General features: G+C 42.5%; 1 protein-coding gene across 13 annotated transcripts in view; it reads right to left on the bottom strand.

Moving 5' to 3' along the window:
* Nsd1 (nuclear receptor binding SET domain protein 1) overlaps nt 1–19,652 on the bottom strand; it is a 127,109-nt gene that overhangs the window by 75,220 nt on the left and 32,237 nt on the right. For all 13 annotated transcript variants that reach the window (XM_060372449.1, XM_060372445.1, XM_060372450.1 and 10 more), the window contains 3 exons: nt 15,070–15,205; nt 9,358–9,530; nt 1,272–3,825 (listed from right to left, as the gene is read on the bottom strand). In XM_060372449.1, the coding sequence (XP_060228432.1) occupies nt 1,272–3,825; nt 9,358–9,530; nt 15,070–15,205 (2,863 nt within the window). The remainder of the gene's footprint in view (nt 1–1,271; nt 3,826–9,357; nt 9,531–15,069; nt 15,206–19,652) is intronic.

Genomic DNA, 19,652 nt, shown 5'->3' with positions numbered 1-19,652 from the left:
TAGTTCCAGGGGATTCAACACCTCTACTGAGATCGTACTCATGTGCACATACCCACATACCGACACACATGTAACTGAAAATAGCAAACATCAAATTTAAAATACCAAAGCTCCGGAAGTTGACGCTCACTAGGGCATCAACCAGGAAGGTCAACATTCTCAAACTTTCCAAGCTGGGCTTGTTAATTTGCATCCAGAATCTCAGCATTCAGGAAGCTCAAACAACATGATCTCAATGGAGAAAATATGCTTCTTCAACAAATGATTTGGAAGAACTGCATATCCACGTCAAACAAAGAAACAAACAAAGAAACAGGGACTTTGCCTTCTACAATACCAAAAAAAAATTGATGATATCTATCTATCTATCTATCTATCTATCTATCTATCTATCTATCTCACCAACAAGGCACACAGGTATAAGACCTGAAACAATGAACTCCTCAGGCACAGAGAAGAATTTTATCACACTGGGATAGGCAGTAGCTTCTTGGCTATGACACCTAACAAAACAGTATCAAGGGCAAAAACAGTAAAAACTCATTACATGAGACTTTAAACTATTCCAAAAAAAAAAAAAAAGTTAGCTGGGTGTGGTTGTGCTCTTTGGGATCTCTTGAGTTCAAGGCAGCCTGGGCTACACACCAAGTTCCAAGACTTCCAGGACAGACACTCTGTCTCAAAACAAAACCAAAACCAAACAAACAAACAAAAATTTAAGACACAAGAGAGTGAAAGGGTAGCCCATAGGATAGGATTTCTTAGCATATCTATTATATGTACATAAAAATGTAGATCCATCTTAAATTATGATCAAAGGAAATTGAATTTCTGGTCAAGTCTTTTTACTACCAGTACACTAATGAATACACTTAAAATTTTAGGCCTACAACCTGTCAATTACCTCCTGAATCCCAAAATGTCAGCCAACTTAATGAAGTAAAAAACTGGAAAGGAGAAAAAAATGTTAGGACCTATAGAAAAAGAGGCATTTTATAAAAATAAACAGGCATGTAACTGACACTACAGTAGCCCATGAGGTCTTAAATTCAATCCTCAAGGGTAGCAAAAAAAACCCCAAAAGGTCTGAAAATACAGGCCCCCAGCTTTAAACGTCAGTTTTCCAAATACACCGTTTCTCACTCGAGTGGTAACCCTGCCCTCCACATTTGTAACACACCTTCCTTTGTGACAGAAAGACAGACAGACAGACCAGGGACTTGAGAAGAGCATCAATAAACTCATCACTTTCCACCAGGCGCAGTCCTTACCTGGCTCGGGGAGCTTGGTCTGTGGTGTCAAACTGGGAATTCCTGTCTCCTTGTCCACGTCGCCCGTGCTGACACTGGGTCTATCACAAACGTTCACCCGTGGCCCGACTGAATCCGAGTGGCCACCAAGACCGGGATCGGCTGTGGAATCCTCGAGTAGGATTTCAGCTCTCTGCTCCAGGTACTCATCGGGGCCCTTCTGCACAGGGTCGCCAGGAAGCATGACTCCAAACGTTCCCTCTGAGTTCTCTTTCTCCCTAAATCTGTTGATGCGCTTTCCAGGCTTAGGACGCCTTGGATTTAACCGCTGCCACCGCTTTTTAGGCACCACTTGATTAACACCATGACATTCATCATTCTCACTGTTCATCCCAGAGCCCAGAACCGAGCCTTTTCTATTCTCAAAAGAAGGTTCTTTGTCAAGAATTTTATCAGAGTCACATTTTTTAGCCTTGCTATCAAAAAGTACCTCAGAAAAACGGGTGTCTTCATTTCTCAAATGGCCCATTTGTTGAAGAGGCTCTTCTTCACCAGGATCTTCAGCCCCGCCCCTGGATGGGCCATTCACTGAGCCTCCACTGCCTTTGTCTCCCAGCCGGTTAGCTACAGGGGTCACAGCTGGAAGTCGGTGGTTCAACTTTCTCTTTCGCTCTGTCTTTAAGGCTTTTGGGTTGACTGGGAGTTTTGCCATCTGGGCTGAAATGGCTTCTCTCAATTTGGTTGATGGTTTTGCTCGGCCACAGTTGCGCCTTGGAATGCAGTTTGAGCGGCTTTTCCCACAAGCAGGGAGGTCCCTTTTGTCAGCAGCGGAGCTGGGCAGGGAAGACCGTTCTCCAGACAATGCAGAGTCACCCCCACTGGGACTTGGACGGCCCTGGTCCTGAGTGCTATCTCCAGGTTTTTCAGAATTGTGTGTGGATCCTCCTAACACCAAAACTTTAGATGTCCCTACTGGGCTACCAGAACAGTCCCCACGATCTGGAGTGCGGTAGGAAGGCAGATTGTGAGCAGTCATCAGCCGTTGCTCCTTCGTCTTACTATCATGCATATCTTTCAGCATCATTAGCAATGTACTAAATTTGTAATCTGGCTCAATAGGTATATGATTCTGAGTAGAAGCAGAAGAAAACAGTAAAGGCTTTGATGACTTTGATGTTCCCGAGTCACTGACATCCTCACTTAATGATCTGTAAGAGAGCTCCTTTAATTCTGACAGAACATGCTTCACCACCGCTGTCTCTATATCACTCGAATCTCTGGTTTTCTCGTGCATATTGCTCAGTAGTTTTAACCCCTCTGCTTTCCCACTTTTGGACACGCTGGCCAAAGGAGAGCCATTGGTATCAGAAGAACAGCATTTCAAGTTGAGGTCCTCATTTGTAGCTGACTCTTCAACAGCTGGGCTTCCTTTATGCTTGCATTTTATGCTGCGGGCCTTAGGCTGTCTGTATTTCAAAGGTAACAGAGTTTGGTTTGTAGCCCCACCTTTTGTCAGAGAGTTTTCACTACAAACGCCTAGTGGTGCACTGAACTTCGTAGTGAGACCATCATTTCTAAATTCTGGTTGGGATTTGGGAACAGGACTACAGATTTTAAGATCTGAAAGATTGACCTGAGACGTCTCAGCAGTTTCTGGCTCAACTCTCTTGGTAGAATGCATTAGGTGGTCTGTATGTGAATTAGTAATGACGGATTTCTGTTTCTCTTTTACCCTGTTTGTGGCAGGATACCTAGAATACTTTGTTTCCTTTTCGTGCATGGACAAACCATCCTCTGCTCTATCAGAAGCATCTGTGACTTCACCGACAGTGTTAGCACGCTCTGAGGTGTGCTCTACAGGATCCACACCACTGCTCCCACCATCAGAAGGGGCACACACACTAACAGAGTCACTTGGCTTTTCCGAGTCACCAGCTCCCACATAGCAAAGCTGTACTTTTGAGCTGCACACTGGGCCTGATTGGAGTTTCTTTCTTTCTCCAGAATGTTTGGAGAGTAAAGCACTCTCAGATAAACCTGATAAAGAATCACAATTTGAAGTCTCAAAATCTGTTTTAGCAGTGTTCTGTCCACATGAAGAAAACAGGAGACCTCCTGGTGCAGTGCTAGACCCCGTTAGGCTGTTCGCTATCCTGGAAAGTTCATTAGAAGCCTGTTTATCTGATACACCCCCAGAGAGAAAGCCTAGGCCAAGGTTCTCTGGAACTTTCCCCCTCTGCTCCTCTTTGTGCGCTTCAAATGGCATAAGGCCCTTTTTCACACTAGTCCTTTTTATATTATCAGAGCTTTTTCTAACTCGAGACTTGGTACAGGGCTTCTCCTTTTCATCTGCAGAATGCTCAGAATCAAAAGCCAGAGACTTCAAGCAGCCATTAAGCAGCAGGTCGTGCTCTGATTCAGGGTCATTTGTACAGTCCTCAAATGGCATCTCCTCCTCGCTGTCCAACTTGATTGAACTAGGGACACATTTTTGGTTCTTAGATCCTTTGGGAACATCATATTGCTCAGCAAGACCAACACTGGCTTCCCATTTACTCAAAATTTTCTGAGGAACCTTAAAGTAAAAGAAAAACAAGAATACTATTTATTAAAAAAAAAAAAAAGGAAAAACAGAGATAATAACATCTCAAATCAGAAGCAACCAGATCTTGTTCTGTTTTTTTTTTTTTTTTTTAGTTTTTCAAGACAAGGTTTCACTATGCAGCTCTGGCTGTCCTGGAACTCACTATGTAGGTAGACCAGGCCGGCCTCAAATTCACAAAAATTTCTGCCTCTGCCTCCCAAGTACTGCAATCAAAGACGCCCACCACTACTCCTGGATAATCTTGCTGTTCTTACTGAAAACACCCTTTTGCTGTTGAGATAAAAGATATATGGATTAACAACCATGCTTAGATCTTCAATGTCTTTCTATGGAATGGCCTAATATTAGCATCTGAGTTTATTACAGACTGCCTACCAAGGATTCCCCACAATACCATTATTAATATAACTATCATACTGGATGTGGTGATGTTTCCCTTTAATCCCAGCAACTGGAAGCCAGATCCCTGAACTCAAGGCCAACCTGGACTACAGAGCAAGTTCTAGGACAGCCAAAGCTACACAAAGAAACCCTGTCTCAGAAAACCAGAAAGAAAGAAATTACCTATCATATCTAGAAGAACTAGTCTCATAAGTATCACCACACTTTTGGCATTTATCAACAAAACTGAGCAGACTAGTAACGTCAATTAAAGATAGTAAAACTCAATTTTTAAAGCAAGATCCATTTCTTCAAATATTTAATTTTTTTTTTCTTTCTAAGATTCATTTTCTTTCTAAGTGCTGCATGCCTGTAAGGCAGAAGCAGGAGGATCTCTGTGAGTTCATCTACAAAGTGAGTCCTGGAAAGTCAAGGCTACACGGAAAACCCTGTCTCAAACAAACAAACAAACAAACAAACAAACAAAAAGATTCATTCAAGTGCTCTATCTGCATGTACACCTGCATGCCAGAAGAGGGCAACAGATGCCAGTAGAGATGATTGTGAGTCACCATGTTGTTGTTGGGAATTGATCTCAGGACCTATAGAAGAATAGACAGTGCTCCTAACCGAGAATAGACAGTGCTCCTAACCGAGCTGAGATGAGACACCTCTCCAGACCTCCAACCCCAAGGTCCATTTCTAAATACTCAACCTTCCATATTTCTATTTACGCCTTAGAATAAAAAAAAAGGGGTGGGCAGAAGCATACACATGCACAGCTACTAAAAAGGGAAGGAAGGAGAGAAGGAAGGCAGGCCGGCAGATAAGAGAAGCCTCAAAGAAGAAAAGCATGGACAAACAAGACAAGAGGAATGAATGAGTCAGGTGCTCCTACAGGACCTGAAATCTGAAGTTGCAGCTATTACCACCTTTGCCTTTAGCCAACACTCTTCTGTGCATGCTATACATGACCTGGAGCATCACCAAGTCATCTTCAGGGCATAATTCTTTAATCCAAAGACACAAAAACAAAACGGGTACACAGAATGCATATGGTCGTCTCTAAATTTTTCATGAATGAGGACATTCATATTCTGAAGGACACCTACTTTTCCAGAACCTTCCATCCTTGAATTTCTACAGTGTTATTTGGCAAGGTTCTACCTACCAGTTACTATTCACAAATACATTAATACTTAGAATGCTTTCCAACACATATAAAATATAAGGACACTAGACAGGTAGCCTCCTCCTGGAAGGTACTACACTGACCATTTAGTCTACTTCAGACATAATCATACACAAATCTGTGCTAATGTTAATGATCAAAGTAAATCAGGTTACGTTTTCAAAGCAGAAAAATCCTAGTGACTTCTAAAAAGAGCTACTCAACATCCACACCTAAAGCTCAACACAAGCTTTCTCCTCTGCTCTCCTCTCTTTCTGTATCTCTCTTCTTCTCCTCCTCCTCTCTCTGTGTGCACTTTTATCTCTCTGCCCCAGCCCCCGCATACTGGCTGAGAACTGCTTCCAATAAACCTTCACTTATATATTAGAAAAAAAAAAAAAAAATCTGACCCTTTCCTCCACTATCATGCACTGAGAACAGTAGCAAGAAGCTGTTAAACTCTTTCATCCTAACAACGGCACACATTAGTACTGTAAGAACAAAACTTTGTAATATATTGAGTATTTTATAATTTTAAACATTAATTAAAGTACACGCTGCTGTGCTAGTTTAAGAGATACAGACAAATCCTGTGCACTTGTTCTAAGTGGCAGTTCATCATTAACTTTGAATTTACCTCAACTATGATTAACAGTATAATCATATTTTTTTGTGTTTGTTTGTTTGGTTTAGTTCATTTTTTTGAGACAGGGTTTCTCTGTGTTTGTCTGTCCTGGACTCAATTTGTAGACCAGGCTGGCCTTGAATGGACACAAATCTGCCTGCCTCTGCCTCCCTTAGTGCTGGAATTACAGGTGTGTGCCAGTGCAGCCAGCTCCTATAATCATAATTTAACATTAGGAAAAAACAGTATAAAAGCACTTACATATACTGAAGTAAGAAGCAACAATCTAAGAACTAGTGCCCTTTGCTTTTCTGAGAGTCCTGTTCTATAAACCTGGCTGGGACAGAGAACCCACTATGTAGACCAGGGTGGCCTCAACTCTGAAATGATTCTCCAGCCTCTGCTTTCTAGGTGCTGGAATTACAAGTGTAAACCAACAAACACACCCAGCTCAAAAAACCAAACAATTTCTCACACAATTTGCTATAAAAGCCAGGCAAAGTATTTGTACTGGCTGGTTTTGTGTGAGCACAAGCTAGAGTCATCCGAAAGAGACTGAGTTGAGGAAATGCCTTCATGAGATCCAGCTGTAGGGCATTTTCTCAGTTAGTGATAATGGGGGAGGGCCCAGCTCACTGTGGGTGGTGCCATCCCTATGCTGATGGTCCTGGGGTCTATAAGAAAGCAGGTTGAGCAATCCACAGGGAGTAAGCCAGTAAGCAGCATCCTTCCTTTTATGGCTTCTCCATCACTTCCTCCAGAATCTTATCCTGTGTTAGTCCTCTTCAAAGGTGAACAGTGCTGTGGAAATGTGAGCTGGATTAACCCTTTCCTCCCCAAGTTGCTTTGGTCATGGTTGCTCTCATCACAGCAACAGTATCTATAACTAAGGTAAGTTGGTACCAGGATAGTTTGTTGGCTATTGCTGTGACATACCTGACCATGTCTTGGTGAGGATTGTGGAAGGACCTTGGAACTTTGTGTAAGAAAAGCCATTGAATGTTTAATGTTTGGTAAGCTGTTCTGTAGGAGCTTGGGAGATTAGAAAACTGCAGATGGAGGCCTGGCTTGATGCTTCAAACAAAAATTTAAAGACTCTATCAGGGCCATTTGCTAGAAGTCCGTCAATCTGGTCAAGGGGGACTGGAAGAGTCAGCCATGATTAACAAGAGACCAGCACCACTGATGTGAAAGCTTTGAGTTACTGGGACAATTGATGCTGGCTAGCTGGCACTAAGAAATTAGTGATGGTTAAGAGAGCAACATCACTGAGGTAAAATCTTTTGGGAAGCATTTCCTGAGACCACAGAGAAGCAGTGTTCCAAAGGCAGCCAAAGTTGTACCTCATGCTGGCAGCCAGACTTTAATGCATAAGAGTCACCAGGTGGTACTGGTGATTTTGAAGGCATGAAGGGGTCATGGAGAGCAGCTGAGTCTTAGCACTGTGAGAGATCAGGAGAGGCCATTGGTGAAGACGCAGCCTCAGGAGCAGTTGAAGGCCCAGGACTGAAGGAGTCATGTGGAGAAGTTGGGGTTTGGTACCATGAAGAGATCCTATGAGAGGCTACTGGTGAAAGTGCAGGCCAATTGCAGAAAGCCCAGCATTTTGGAGATGGTAGAACCATGGGATGACCACCATGAACAGCAGCAGCTGTGGAGTGGAGCCAGGCTGAGCCCAGAAGACAAGCTGTGTGCTGTAGAGCGCAGAGCCAGAGAAGTGACCCAAGCCCCTTGGAGGAGCCCAGAAGATTGTGAGTGAGTCCCCAAAATTGGATGGTTTGAGTCTGGTTTTGCTTTGATTTGATTGTGACTGTGCCCTGATTATTCCCTCTTGAAGTAAGAAAGTATTTATTTTTTATCTTACTGGAGACTACAATTTAAAGACTTTCTATTTTTTTTAAATTGGCTATTTCATAGCCAATGAAATTTTAATGTGTTTGATTTGTAAAGACTGTGGACTTTCAAAATTATTTATGTTTTTAATGTGAGATCTTAGAGAATAAGAAAGGAAGGGTTGTGCCTAAACAGTGATGTCTGTGTTTCATCAGAGGGGAAGGAGCCTGAGTTGAGGAGATGCCTCCCTGAGGGCCAGCTGTAGGCACTCTCTTAATTAGTGCTCAATTGGGGAAGGCCAGGTCATTGCGGGTGTGGTGCTGCTCTGGGCTGGTGGTCCTGGGGTCTGTAAGAAAGCAGGCTGAGCCAGTAAGCAGCAACCCAGTACCCCAACCCCCTCCTGCATGGCCTCTGCATCAATTCCTACCTCCAGGATCCTGCCTTATTTGAGCTCCTGTCATGACTTCCTTCAATGACAAAGAGTGCTGTGGGAGTGTAAGCTGAAGAAACCCTTTCCTCCCCAAGTTTGCTTTTGGTCATCATCACAGCAAATGTTTAGTACCTACAGTCCCAGCTGCTCAAGTAGTTGAGGAAGAAGGATCATCTGAGCCCAGAAGTTGAGGTTAGTTGGAACAAAATACCAAGGGTCCATAAAGCTAATCAACTGATAAGAAGAACAAGTATGAGAACAAGTGAAAAAAAAAGGGGGGGGGAGGAAGAGGATAAGGAATTATGGCCTAAGGGTATAGCTTTAGCTTTACAAAAGGAAGATAACAAGGGCTGATAATGCAGCTGAGGCTTAGATGGGTAAGTATCCACAGGGTACTTTGCTGATATGCCTGAGGCCCTGGAGTCCATGCCCAACTGGGGTGGGGGAGAGGAATGGACTGACACCAGAGACAGAGAGACACAAAGAAAAAGAATGAATGACAAGTTGGTTTGTTGAATTTTCACAAAAGATCAAGGTCCGCTCTGACAGGGCTATTTAGCTAGACCCTGTCTCAGATGTGCACATAGTTTTTAACAAAATTAAATTTCTTTTTTGTTGAGCAAATTGTAACAAAGCATCAAGCAAAATATAACAATGTTGAAGTCCCAGCACCATATAAATTAAGGGTGATGGTGTATTCCTGTAGTCCCAGCACTTGGGAAGTGGAGGTAGTGAATCTCCATGAGTTCAAGGGCAGCCTACAGAGTCTACAGAGTGAGTTCCAGCACAGCCAGGGCTACACAGAGAAGTCCTGTCTCGAAAAACAAAACGAAAGATAACCAAATAGTGTCCATTACTACTTTTTGCCAAGTCAGAAGTAGGTGGAACCACTTCTCAAAACACTCAGTATAAAGCTGTGTGAAAACAAGGCAAGCTGGCGCTTACACTACTTCCTTGCTATCATCTCTCAGCTATCCTAACTAAAGGGAACAGCATACTCCAAATCCACAACGTTCTTTCTCCCACTTCTTCCAGAGGGTCTTGTTTGTGTATTGTCTTTACCTTATGTCTATATCCTTTTTCTTTCTGTTTCCCTCTTTTCCTAAGGACAGGTAGTTCTTCAAATTGATGCCTGCCTTCAAACATGACGATTGCTTTTCCAGCCACCCAGGCTTTTTCAGAAGGGTCTCCAAAAGCCTCCACGTAGTATTCTCGATAGGGCCTTCTATTGGCAACTAGGTAAGAAAAAAAGAAGTGTTATTACTTCAAAAGGATGAGTACTTGGCACTGAGTTAACAGCCAAACCTCCTACTACCATAGGAGCGTCTGGGCTACTCAGATTGTTCAGCAGGTGAAGAAACTTGGCACCAAACCTGACAATCTGAATTCAACTTGATTTTGGTCTCCAGAAAACACATAATGAAAGGAGAGCATTGAGTCCTACAGGCTGTAAGAGCACTCACTGAATGTGTAAGAGGTCAAAACAAATACATATTCAAAACCATACTGAGCGGCAAGAGAGATGGCTCAGCTGTGAATGATTCTCGGTGTTCCACAGAACCCACAGTCTGCTCCTGGCGCCCAACCAGGCAGCTCACACTCTCTCACTCCAGCTTCAGGAGAGCCATCTTCTGCCCTCTGGGAGCTAGAGAGAGCTCAGCAGTTAAAAGCATGTACAGCTCTTGTAGAGACCCTCAGTTCAGTTCCCAGTACCCAAATCTAGTGGCTCACAGTTGCCTACAACCCTAGCTCTGAGAAACCCAATGTTCTGACCTTCATAGACCTGTGCATTCACTGCCCACACAGACACCCACACATACACATAATTAAAACATGTCTTTAAAAAAGGGAAAAGGAAACCCATGTCGATTACAAGGCTAGAGACAGCTCAACCATTAAGAGCACTGGCTGTTCTTCCAGAGAACAAACTTTGGTTCATAGCTCCTTGTGGTAGCAACAAGGGAGCTCTAGTTCCAGGGGATCTGACACCCTTTTCTGGCTGGCCTCCACATACTGCACACCTTCCGGCACTGCACACATGTGGTACACGGACATACATGTAGGTAAAACACCTCCACTATAAAAAAAAAAAAAATACCATCTTAAAAAAAAAAAAAAACAACCCCTAGGCCAGGCATGGTGGTGCATGCCTTTAATCCCAGTACTTGGAAGGCAGAGGCAGGCAGATCTCTGTGAGAGAAGCCAGCCTGATCTACAGATTTAGTTCCAAGTCAGCCAGGGCTACATAGTAAAAATAAAATCTCATCTCAAAAACAAGAAGAAAACGTGATAAGCTGGGATGAGAAGTGAGGTCTACCTAACAATGAGCAATGACTGACTGAGGAAATAGCTCAATCAGCAAGGTACATGCTTTAACACGTATGAGTCCCTCAGTTCAATCCCCAGTCTCTCTCTGTCTCTCCCTCTCTTTTTGTTACTCACTCATAGACTGGATTATAGCTCAGTGGGTAGTTTGCCTAACATAAACAATGTTCTTTAATCCCCAGTACCATGTACCTCCAGCATTTGGGAGATAAAGGCAAAGGAGTGCCACAGTTGCAAATCATCCTGAGCTATAATACAAAAACCATGGAGTCTAATGACCTGAGTTTAATCCCCAGGAACTACTTAGTGGAAAAGAACCCCCGCCCCCCAAACTGTCCTATGACCTACACACACAATCTCTTTTTAAGGGATTAACCCACAACTTTATTTCCCTTGAGGTGATAAACTCAGGCCTAGGCTGGCGTTAAGCTCACAGTCCCCCTGCCTTGGCCTCAAAAGTGTTACAATGACAAGAACAGGCATCTCTTAAGTCCACACCACCAGCATCCACAGCCAGCACTAACTCACAACTTCTACAGAGAAAGTAATGACTGAAATAATTCAAACTAAATATCAAAAGATCCAGCTGAGACAGGCATATGGGGAGGGGAGGAGGTCATGCCTCTAATATCACAACTCTGAAGCCCTAGGCAGAAGACTCAAAGGCAGACTGGACTATCAAGAGAGTTCCAGGCCAGCCTGTGCTGTATCAAAAGGCCTTATCTAAAAATAAGTCAAGGGCTGGATATGCGCCTTTAATTCCAGCACTTAGGAAACGGAGGCAAGGAGATCTCTCTAAGTTTAAGGCCAGCTTGAACTACAGAAGAGTTCCAGGCTAATCAGGGTTACACAGTAAGAAGCTGCCCCTAAGAAAGAGGGAAAAAAAAGTTTTTAAAAATAAATCCACTAAGCTAAGGATAGTGATCCTTGCCTACCAGAAGTCGGGTGGATCCAGAGTTCAAGGTCATCCTAAACTACACAATAAATTTGAGGTCAGCCTTGCCTACAGAATGCTGCCTATAAGAGATGGCTCAGAGGTTAACTAAGAGCACGTATTGCTCCTGTAGGGAACCCAAGTTCGGTTCCCAGTAGGCATCTTCCAAGGTCAACAGGCACCCGTAGTTGTAGCCGCAGAACTACGTTCCTGGCCCCGCAGAGCCCAGCAGTGCTGGAGGAGTTACAGAGCAAACCACAGCACCTGGGTTTCTCTCTGGGTGCTGAGAACTGAACTTCAGTTCTTGTGCTTTGAAAGGCAAGAACGTGCTGACTGAGCCATCCCCTAGCCCCCAAAAGTTGTACTTTCTAACATCATTAGAAATACTTAACCTATGGGGGGCGGGGAGAAAAATCACTCTATTTTTATATATTGTACTATATTTCACCAGATCTCATTATAGGAGTTTTGATATTCATATCAAATAATTATCTCAAATCTGCAACTGCTAAATCTAAATGTATACTTTTTCATTTCATTATACTTACATTTTCTGCAGGTTTGAATTTTTCCAAAGAAAAAATTAGGAAAGACCTGCACTGCTATGAACAGACTGGTAATGTAGCTCAAGCAGGCAAAGGCACAGATTGCCAAGCCTGACAACCTGAATTCACTCTCAAGAAATGTGCTAAGGAGATAGATATGACACCTCCAAGTCCTGTCCTCCACTCTTACCCCATGGCATGTTTATCTATACATGTACATGTATGAACACACACACAATTTTTACAATTACATGCTGCAACTTTTCTCATGGGCTACTGAACAATGGCAACAGCAAAAGAAGATAAACAGTAAGCACACAGGATAAACAAAGTTGTTACTACAAATATTCAGTAAGGTTTTTATTAACTTATTTATTTTGTTTTTTGTTTTTTGTTTTTTTTTTTTGACACAGGATTTCTCTCTGTAGCCGTGGCTGTCCTGGACTTGCTGTGTAGACCAACCTAGCCTCAAATTCTCAGAGATCCATCTGCTTCTGCCTAGCCAAATACTAAGTAAGGTTTTAAAACGTAACTAGTCATAGCTTGTCATAAAAATCTACAAAGACAAAATAATCAAACCTGAAAATATTTAAAGAGGGAAAACTGAAAGAAAAAAAAAAAAGACTAGACATAAGTTTATCTCTCTAAAATACAATGGAGTTCCCAGAAAGCATGATTTTAAAGAATTTTAACTTTTTACAGTCCCCCAACCCATGTTATCTTTTTTAAAAAATACTTATTATGTATACACTCTTCTGCCTGCATGTATGCCTGTATGCCAGAAGAGGGCACCAGATCTCACTATAGATGGCATGAGCCACCATGTGGTTGCTGGGAATTGAACTCAGGACCTCAGGAAGAGCGGCCTGTGCTCTTAACCGCTGAGCCATCTCTCTAGGTACAGGACCACCCCCATGCCTGGTATCTTCTGCCAGTAAACATGCTTGTCCTTGGTTCTGATCAGAACTTTTTGTTGTTTGTTTGAGGTGGGATCTCAGGTACCCCAGAATGTCCTCAAACTCTGTGTGCAATCAAGGATGGCCTTGAACTTCTGACCCCTGCCTCCCACCTAATTACTTTTGCCACCACATGCCATTTATTTGGTGCTGAGGATTATACCAAGGGCTTCATTCATGTTAGGCAATAACTCTACAAGTTGAGCTAAGCCTGGATCCTAGAGTGAATTTCTCTAATTATTTAGAGGATATTTTATTAATTTCTGTAATCAAACACACAGATAAGATCTTATAGCTTCAATTACCCCTATTCAAACAGAGTAACTGCTAATTTCTGTGCCACGCCAACACGACACTTAGAGTGAGCATTTTGAAAGCACATATCAGGCCTGCCCTTAAGCTCTTCAAGGATAGCACACTCAGCCTAGAACTGTTCACAGAATTTGTATGAATACTACAGGCACTGCATGATATGCTACCTTCCACCCTCTCAGCATCAAAATACACGCATGCCACTTTCTGTTCCTAGAGCAATCACTTCCCTTGAGTTACAAAAAAAAAACAAAAAACAAAAAAAAAAAAACAGCTCTAGTGCACTTGTTTAGTAGTGTGTGCAAGGTCCCAGGAGAATTCCTAATTCCAGCAAGAAACTAACCAAAACTGAAAGCATTAGGGCTGGAGAGATGGCTCAGTACTTAAGAGCACTGCCTACCATACCAGAGGACCCAGGTTCAATTACATGTGCGGTCACCAACACAGCCATGTGTAACTCCAGTTTCACAGGATCCTAACCACAGGCACTGTACCCACACTCTGCAAAGACACACATGCAGGCAAAACACTCATATACATAAATAGTAACAAAAATTTGAAGGCTGAAGAAATGGCTCAGAAGTTAAGAGCACTTATTGGTTCTGGAGAGGACCCAGGGTTGGTTCCCAGATCCTACCTGGAGGCTCACAGCCATCTACACTCCGATCCCAGGTAATCTGGCACTTTTCCTGACCTCTTAGGCACCAGGCCCACTTCTGGTGTATATACATGCATGCAAGAAAAACACTCACATAAATAAAATGAAGAAATAAATGAAAATATTTCAAAAAAATTTTTTAAAGCAAACACCAGAGAGCTGGAGAGATGGCTCAGTAGCTAAGAGCACTCACTCGCTGCTCTTCCAGAGGTCCCAGTTCAATTCCCAGCACTCACATGGCAGCTCACAACTGTCTCAAACTCCAGTTCTAGGGGATCCAACATTCTCACACAGACATACATGCAGGCAAAACATCAATGCATATAAAATAATCATTAAGCTGTGCACAGAGACACATCTTTAGTCCCAGTGCTCAGGGAGACTGAAGCAGGTAGATCTCTGAGTTTGAGGGTAGCCTGGTCTCCAAAGCAAGTCCAGGACAGCCGAGGCTACATAGTGAAACCCTGTCTTGAAAAACAAAAAACAAAAACAAAAACTTCCAAAACTACAGATGGAGCTCAGTTGGTAAAGTGCCTGCCTACAAGGCACAAAGTCCCAGGCTACACATAGCACCATATAAACTGGGTGGCACACACCTGTAATCCCAGCACATGGGATATGGAGGAATATCAGGTGCTCAGACAGTTCAAGGCCAGCCTGGGATATGTGAAACCCCATTTCCAAAAAAATAAGAGAGGTAAAGGGGCTGAGGACACACATTAAGTAGCAAAGCTAAATTACCATTTTCATGTTCCACTGTATAACTGAGAATTTTTTAAAACAGTCTCACTAGGTAGCTGTCCTCAAATCCATAATTCTCCTGCCATAACCTTTCAATCTGTGAGATAAATAAGTACCAACAGGCCTATTCTACCTACTCTTCAATCTCAGAGTAAGACAAACTTAAAGAGATGAAAAAATAACAATTCCTAAAATTTCCAAAGAAAATAATGGAAGAAACAATAATCCTGAGACATACTAAAAGCAGCAGAAGCTTGATTCCACATTGTATTTCATAACAAATAATCAACCATACATTATTACCTTTCATTTTTGAGTGCGTATTAATCAACGGATCAGAACAAATCCTGCAGGGCCACCATGGGCGTCTCTTGAATTTTGCCCAAATGAGATCTCCAACTTCATACTTCAGTGGTGTGGACTTTCTCTTCGGTTGACACTTCAGACAGACAAAACATGGTAATCAGTATAGACAAAAAAAAAAAATTCAAAGCACTATCATCCAATTAGAACTCTGAAAAGCCAAAGCCTAAACCCAAATGGAAACCCAGCCAGGGTCAGGAAGATGGCTCAGTGAGTAAAGCCCTCCACCAAGCCCAACAGCCTGAGTTTGACCCCCTGAGTCTCATGGCATGGAGAACAACCCATGCACTCAAGTGGTCAAAAAAGTATAAGGAATGAATTCATTGGAATAATTCAAGTAAATGCTGAACAATGCCCTCATGTCCCCCTGGACCTCCACGTCAGCACTGTGGCACACAGCACCCGCACATCCATGATAAAATAAGCACAAGTTACCTTGACTCAACTGTTCACAGCACAACCTTTTAGAACAGTTTAATTTGTTTTATATCCGCATTAATGGTCATAATGAAAAAATATTCCAAAACTACATAGGATTTGGTGGTACAAGCCTTTAACTCTAATACTTGGGAGACATAGGTAAACACAGATCTCTGGGAGTTCAAGGCCAGCCTGGTCTACACAGTGAGATCCTGTCTCAAACAAAACCAAATCAATCCTAGAAGTATAGGCCATATTCTACTCATGCCCATAAACCCCACCTAAAATCTTCCCGTGATACACAAGAAAGATACATGAAATACTGCACAGCACAACTCAGAACAACATTCAAACATAACACCATATAAATATAAATGAAGCTCAGGTCGAATCTTTTCTCCAAAAATAATATGCCTCAGCCTGGGCTACATACAGAGAAACACTATCTCAAAAGAAGCAAAACAAAATACCCAAAAATCAAAACAAAAAAACAATATGCCTGATTAATCTGGTATCTAACTGCCTCCATCCTAGCTCCCAGGCCCATGTCTCTAAAAATCACCATTAAATACCACAAATAGAAAAAATTCCTGAAAAAAAGCCTGAGCTTTCAATCTTGTACATAAAAAAAGAGGGGGGGGGCAAATATACTACGGTATTTTTGCAGAGGCCAGAGTATCTAAGCTATAAGGACGAAGAACTACCACCTCTGTAATCCAAGGGGACACAAAGCAGTGTCATTCCCCTCAAAGGGCTATGTCTCCAAAGACAGAGTTCCTCAGACTAAATTTTCCTCCCTAAATGCCTGAAACTATCCACTTGGCACTCAAGTGGTCAAAAAAAAAGTATAAGGAATGAATTCATTGAAATAATCCAAGTAAATGCTGAACAATGCCCTTCTTCAAAAGATAAAGGATGGGGCTCCTTCCAATATGTAAATTATCTCTCAACCTTTAGACTGCTTTCACTCAGGGCTGGGAGAAGGCTTAATTAATTAAGTGTATGTGTGTTCTTCCAGAGGACTGTGATTTATTCCACACACACTGGCTCACAACCATCTGTAATTCTAGTTCCAGGGGACTTGATGGCTTCTCTGGCTCCTACTGCCACCAAATACGCACTGGCACACAGAATGCATGTAGACAAAACATCTATACACATTTTTTTTTAAAGTTGACTTCTTTTACATGAAATATGTAAAACAGAGTGACTAAGGATGCTTCAAAATATGTAAGTTCAACTGAAAACACTGCCTCAGGGAGGCAGAGGCAGGCAGATGTCTGAGTTAGGCCAGCAGGGGCTACTAAGTGAGTCTAAGAAGGGCTACACAGAGAAACCCTGTCTCAAAAAAACAACAAAAAGTAAGTTCAACTCAGAAATACTGCCTTGCTTATCCTTGTGGGAAATTAGAGTCCAGTAAAAGAGAAGCACCAGCTAGTAAACAAACAGGTAATTTCCTGAGAAGCATACCAAACAGTGACTTGTGGTCAGTGACAGGACAGGGCCATGTGACATGGACTTTTGCTACAGAAGTATTATGGGCAGTGTTACTTACAATGCTTGCTTTTTTTCTTTCTTTTGTTTTTTAATAATGTTTACCTAGTCTTTCCAAGGTATCCAGCACAATGATCCTCCTTGAAGTCTCGTAAGGCATACTTTTAAACTGATGTACTACAAGACCCCTGACACCTTTGTCCTCCAAGCACAGGTAAGGTGAATGGCTGTTTGCAGAAACCAGAGATACTTTGTGGTACATCAGCTTGGAGGACAGAGAGGAGACTGCTTGCTCTTTCTGCTGTTGACAGAGAGTGGTATTAACCCAAAAAGAACCTATCGACCCTAAACAGCCAGGAGAAGAAAAGGGCTCTGCGCCCTCTCCCCACTATCCTCCTCTTTCCTATTTAGAGCTGGGGACTGAAAGGAAGAGGCTTTAAGGAACCCCAAATAAAATAGTTTTAAAAACAAATGCAATATATTGTATTATCAAGACCAAAAGTAAATGTGCTGAGGAAATAATCAAAGCTACCAGCAAAATAACAAGTACTAGTGGAGAAAAGTAACTTTAATACACCCTGCTAAGAGGTCAAAAGATCCAGGCTGGAGAGATGACTCAGAATACAGAGGAACAGGGATTGGCTCCCAGCACTCACATCCATTAATTACAGTTCCAGGGGATCTGACACCACCTTCTGACCTCTGTCGGCACCTGGTATTCACATGGTAAACATGTATGCATGAGGGCAAATCAACGTACATAAAATAAAACTAAACAAAATTTTTTTTCTAAGATTAAAAGTTTTTTTCACATAGAGTAAGAGTAATAACTATGTGACCCAGGGACACTCAGGGACACACTCCTGAGTCTCGGGTACACAGCCAGAGTGACACAGTAATACCACTCAGGAACACACTCTGGAGTCACGGGGACACAGCCAGGGCTTGTGGATACAGTGCAGTGGTAGAGTACTTGCCAACCCTCCGTAAGAGCCTGCATGCCATACCCAGCACCAGGGGAAAATAAACAAACACACACACGTATATAAATGTTCACAGGATTATTTACCACAGTCAAAACAATAGGAAAAAAAAATCAAATGGCCACTGATTGAAGCATGGAAACATATAAAATGTAATCTGTACATACAACGACTATAGTTAGCTCTCCCTATTAAAGGGTCATCACTTGCAGATTTACTAGCAGTAGGTCAAAATCTATGAGGAGAGCAGGACACAGAGGTACAATCTATAATCCTAGCACTTAGGAAGCTGAGGAAACAGGGTCCCAAGTTTGAAGTCAGAGTGAGCTACAAGAGTTCCAGGTCCTAGCACTGGGAAAACACCGACAGGCAAGACCGAGCAGAGCTGGCTGGCCAGCCAGTCTAGCCAATCAGTGAAGCAAGACCCTGTACTCTGACCTCCATGCAAGTACCTGCACTCATATATGTACACAGAAACCACAAGATTGAAAAAAAAAAAACAAACAAACAAAAAAAAATGAGGTAAAAAGCAATTGAGGAAGACACCTGACACCTTTGGCCTCCAACATTGGCTTGTGTTTTTTGTTTTTGTTTTTGTTTTTGTTTTTAAACATGTATGTGTATTTGGATGCCTGGTAGATCAGAATAAAACATAGGAGGTTTGGGAACTAGAAAATCTGTCTTAGCCCCCATCTCACCTCTACCCCCAAAAAAAGAAAGAAAAGAGAAAAAGACAAGGCCAGGAAGGTGCAGCCCACTGGCAGAGCCTCGCCTGCCAGACAGAGAACTGTGGGTTCAATACCTGCTGGCTTCCCACCCTGCAAAAAAATCGATAATTTCTTAGCAAGTAGAAAATGGGGCAGGAACATCAGAAGTTTAAGGAGTTTAAGGCCAGCCTAGGCAACTAGGCAATTACAGGTCAGCCTAAGCTCTATAGTGTGACCATCTCCAAAAACAAAACTTATGTGAGCAGTTCTGAGGATCGAACCCAAGGGCTACTGCTAAGCAAAATCGCAGCTCTAAAACTCTTTTAAACAGGTGTTCCTCATCTCACCCTGTGCTGTGAACACTTCAGTTTATGATATGCAAACATGTTCTTGTTATAATCCCAAGTGGGGGATCTTAGTTTGTCCATACTTGTTAACTGTCTTGTGCGGAGTGTGGTCTTTGCCAGCTGGAATTAGTTGAGTTCTGCAGACTTGGAGGCAGAGGAAGAAGGTGCAGCGGCCTGGAGAAGGCGCAGGATTGCTGCTGTGCGTGCTGCTGTGCATGCTGCTCTGAACTTCTGGATTTCCTGATGACGGGTATTGGTGTTGCCCCCAAAAGAATCCTACAACCCTACCCAGCAGGAAGAAATAAAGAAGGCTACGCCCCCTTTCCCTTACAGCCTTCTTTTTCCCTACCTGGGGCTGGAGGTTGGAAGGGAGATAGAAGCTTTAAGGAACCCCCAAATAAAGTAGTTTGAAAACCTAGCACCTATAAACCTGAATTTCACATTAACTTTAAAAATAAAAGTCACAGGATCTCTGACATACCTAAGATAGGTCTTCAAAACAATAAAAATCGGAACATTTGTCTTAGTAATTTTAAAGCCATATTCTGTCTCTTTCCCTCCTCTGTTCTCTC

The sequence above is a fragment of the Meriones unguiculatus genome, chromosome 19 (assembly GCF_030254825.1).
Source record: "Meriones unguiculatus strain TT.TT164.6M chromosome 19, Bangor_MerUng_6.1, whole genome shotgun sequence".
In the NCBI taxonomy this organism is placed as follows: Eukaryota; Metazoa; Chordata; class Mammalia; order Rodentia; family Muridae; genus Meriones; species Meriones unguiculatus.
Note: the sequence above shows the minus strand (reverse complement) of the source record. Positions and strands in the feature narration are given on the sequence as shown.